General features: G+C 34.1%; 1 protein-coding gene across 1 annotated transcript; it reads left to right on the top strand.

Moving 5' to 3' along the window:
• The first annotated feature begins 811 nt into the window (after positions 1-811).
• LOC121792674 ((+)-sabinene synthase, chloroplastic-like) lies at positions 812-3,690 on the top strand. The gene is made up of 7 exons (XM_042190710.1): positions 812-1,030; positions 1,106-1,385; positions 1,806-2,184; positions 2,287-2,505; positions 2,685-2,826; positions 2,986-3,237; positions 3,400-3,690. Exons 1-7 carry the CDS (start codon positions 812-814, stop codon positions 3,688-3,690), a joined length of 1,782 nt encoding a protein of 593 aa, XP_042046644.1.
• The last annotated feature ends 514 nt before the right edge of the window (positions 3,691-4,204 follow it).

The raw sequence follows: 4,204 nt of genomic DNA on the forward strand, positions 1-4,204 counted from the left end.
ATTTGTATCTGTTAATTTTAATTGAGACACTAAGACTAAATACACTTTTTAAAGTGTAGATTATGTATCCAGAAATACAAGAATCCTAGTTTAACTAAAACGCGTCCTTAGATTATTCATTTTTGGGTGCACGAGATTATTTTCTTAAGCTTAGAATTACTCTACTAAATTAACAAAAGCACGTGGTAGTATGGTAACTTACTTATAGATTCTTACTTTTGTATCATTTTTTTCACTATAATTATTCATCTTTTCATATTGTGTATATCATCATGACCATAATTTTATAATATAGTACAGGGGTTATATAGTTCTGGAATTATATAATTTTAAAATAAATTTTATATATAATCATGCATCTTATCATTTTGAATGTTTATTATTAATTACCTATAATCTTATAGTAAATTTTATGAGGTTTATACGCACCAATAATTAAATATACGTTGTACGTTGGCGTTGAGTGTAAACAAATTAATTGGGGAAAAACTATTTAAATTACGTTAGAGTTGAGTGTAAACAAATTCAATATTTTTTTAACCTTATGAAAGTAACTAGAACTTGAGTAAATTCGTGATTTTAACGACTATTATCTTAATAATTTACGAGGCTTGTTGTTCCCTAATAGTATGAATATCAGCCGCCACTAAACTAAGATCCTTTATTAAGTTCACCAATTGTGCTATAGTATCTTACCAACCAACGCCAAGTCACATCAACTTGGCCGTATAAATATGAAGAGTAACCAAAGCTTGTAAACACAGATTAAAAAGAAATATTGCAAGGTGAAGGTCAGTGGTCACAATTAAAAATGTCTACCCTTAACATGCATGCAACTGTCCTCAGCAAGCAACCAAGTCGTCTCCACAGCTCGGAGGTGAGGAGAGCTTCAAAAGTGTGCCCCGTCTCGTGCACTGCTCGCCTCCGGGCTTCTTGCTCCGCACAACAAGAAGCTCGACGCTCTGGAAACTACCAGCCTTCCCGTTGGGATTTTAGTTACATTCAATCTTTGAACACTCCATATCATAAGGTATCATTATACTCAAATTCCTAATTTATTTCTCTTTTCATTGCTGCTAAAATTATGCATATGTATCATATGTAGGAGGAGAAGCACTTAAGTAGGAGAGAAGAGTTGATTGAACAAGTGAAGATGATTCTGCAAGATGGAAAAATGGAACATGTTAAACAATTGGAATTGATTGATGACTTGAAATATTTGGGATTGTCTTACTTTTTTCAAGATGAGATTAAGGAGATCTTAGGTTTTATCCATAGCCACCACAAATGCTTCCAAAGTAATGAGGCATGTGATCAAAGGGGTTTGTATTTCACATCTCTTGGATTCAGAGTCCTCCGACAGCATGGTTTTGATGTGTCCCAAGGTGCTTACACTTTTTATACCACATATTTAGTTAAGTAAATTTACTAAAAAACCATGAAATTTGATAAAATTATGGTCTCTCTCATCATTTTGAATAGTTGGATTCACAACTATTCCATGACTAATAAATTCGGTCGCCTACGTGCTAACATTGTTTCCTATATATAGGCTGTATCATGTAACTCATTGGCGGTGACACTATCTATGTTTGGTTTTCCGGTTACCATATCAAATACAATTTCACCAAAAAAAATCTACTTAAACAGATGCAAATTTCATAGTTTTCAAGTTGTTTTTTAATGTTAATGGATAGACCATAATTTTACCAAACATTATGATTTTTCCGATGGTTCACCCTATAATATTGTTTCTATGAGTATAACTAATTAATCTAATAATCCAAGCTTAATCATAATCGCAGAAGTATTTGATTGTTTCATGAACGAGAAAGGTAGTGATTTCAAGGCAAGTCTTTCTCAAGATACGAAAGGGATTTTACAACTTTATGAAGCATCCTTCCTTTTGAGAGAAGGTGAAGAATCATTGGAGCTTGCAAGAGTATTTTCCACAAAATATTTGCAGAATAAACTTGATGAAGGTGTTAATGATAATCTATCATCATGGATTAAACATTCTTTGGATCTTCCTCTTCATTGGAGGATTCATAGACTAGAGGCAAGATGGTTCTTAGATGCTTATGCAAGAAGGCCGGACAAAAATCCACTTATTTACGAGCTTGCCGTACTCGATTTCAAAATTATGCAAGCAATATATCAACAAGAACTCAAAGATATATCGAGGTATGAAATTAGGAAAAAAAATAAAATTCTACACTCGTCCCGAGATATATATAGCCAATCTGACACTTCATTTTTATTTTTTTGCCTTTGGCAATGTTATAGCTGGTGGAATAGATTATGCCTTGCTGAAAAACTCCCATTTGTGAGGGACAGAATTGTGGAGTCCTACTTTTGGGGAGTTGGGTTGTTTGAGCCAAGTCAATATGGATATCAAAGAAAAGCATCTGCCAAAATGATTATGTTGGCAACAGTTATAGATGATATTTACGATGTATACGGTACTGTAGAGGAGTTGCAACTATTTACCGATGCATTTCAAAGGTTAGTATATTATATATTGTCTCCGTAATACGTATTATTGAGTGTAACGCTCTCAATTCAAACCAAACATGTTAACCAACGTATAATGATCAGTTGATATGATGATTTCCTTCTAAACCAATAGATTGTCGGTTTGAGTCAGACAATTATTGATTGATAAATTTAAGATTAAATTTCAGATGGGATAGTGAATCAATAGGCCAACTTCCTTATTACATGCAAGTTTGTTATTTGGCACTCTACAACTTTGTTTCTGAGCTGGCATATGATACTCTCATCCAAGACCAACATTTCATCAGTTTCCCATGGTTAATAAAATCGGTACGTTTTCTATTCTCTATGCTATCTGTAATAAGGTACTAGCTCTGAGGCTTTCGCAAGTAACTACTTGTCGCTTTTATTTATAAGAACAGTCACTTTTATCTGAACTTATGATGAGAGAGAGTTCTTACGAGATTTTTTTTGTTATAAATTTGGCAGTGGTACGACTTGGGTGTATCATATTTAAAAGAGGCAAGATGGTACTACAGTGGATATATTCCAACTCTAGAAGAATATATGGGCAATTCAAAGGTTTCTGTGGCATCTCCAAATATAATATCCCAACTTCATTTCACATTGCCAAATTCAAGTTATGACAAATCAACCATCGACAATTTGTATGAATATCATGACATACTTTACTTATCAGGAATGATTTTGAGGCTTGCCGATGATGTCGGGACGGCACAGGTAAGTACCTAACGTATTCAAATTTTATGCAAAAGCCGCTATTTACCCCTAAATCCGCCGCTATTTGCAATCAAAGAGGACATGCATGCCCTTGATTAATAAAACTAGTTTTGTTTGGAACCAATTTATTTATATTTACTATTCTTATTTCAATTAATCTAGTTTGAGCTCAAGAGAGGCGACGTGCAAAAAGCAGTCCAGTGTTACATGAACGACACAAATGCTTCGGAGAAAGAGGCGACACAACACATGATGTCTATGTTGAGGGAGTGGTGGAAGGAGATGAACACAGCCATGGTTGCGAGTTATCCATTCGAGGATATTTTGGTGGAGGCCGCAGCTAATCTCGGAAGAACGGGGCAATTTATGTACCTCGAGGGAGATGGTCATGGCGTCCAACACTCGGGAATTCATCAACAGATGGCCGGCTTGCTGTTCGAGCCATACGCCTGAATAACCTACAATATATCTCTCTAGGCTGCTTTGTTATCTATCTATCTATCTATCTATCTATCAATCTTATGGTTTCTCGTGGCTTTTCTTCTCTATGTGCTTTGGCTTGTCCCCCTTTCACAATTTAAATGATGAATTATAAAGTTTCAAAAATTCTCACCGATTGCATCTAACCAAATTTGTTTATTTTCTGTTTTAAGGCTCAAAACAGTGGCATTTAGGTTTGTGCCACTATTAGTCATTCATTATCACCAAAAAATTTATGTGTATGCTGACCCAACATTGCATTTTCTCATAAAAACTCTTTGTTGAACAATTGCAAATTTTATTTACCATCCAAAATTTGAAAGATGCAGAACAAACTAGAATTTGAATAACCTTCATAGGTTATACATCTTTACACAACCAAGATGACTCATTATTAAAAATAAAAATATTTTTATCTCTACTTTATTTTATCTTCACTAAACACAAAAACTATTTTATCTTCACTAAACACAAAAACTAATTGTAC

Source organism: Salvia splendens, chromosome 2 (genome assembly GCF_004379255.2).
Source record: "Salvia splendens isolate huo1 chromosome 2, SspV2, whole genome shotgun sequence".
Lineage (NCBI taxonomy): Eukaryota > Viridiplantae > Streptophyta > Magnoliopsida > Lamiales > Lamiaceae > Salvia > Salvia splendens.

Bases quoted from the DNA above. Each gene is read 5' to 3' on its own strand.
- LOC121792674 (XM_042190710.1), top strand. From the start codon at position 812: ATGTCTACCCTTAACATGCATGCAACTGTCCTCAGCAAGCAACCAAGT. The intron at 1,386-1,805 runs GTGCTTACACTT...TCATAATCGCAG, and splicing joins TGGTTTTGATGTGTCCCAAG to AAGTATTTGATTGTTTCATG. The intron at 2,506-2,684 runs GTTAGTATATTA...ATTAAATTTCAG, and splicing joins TTTACCGATGCATTTCAAAG to ATGGGATAGTGAATCAATAG.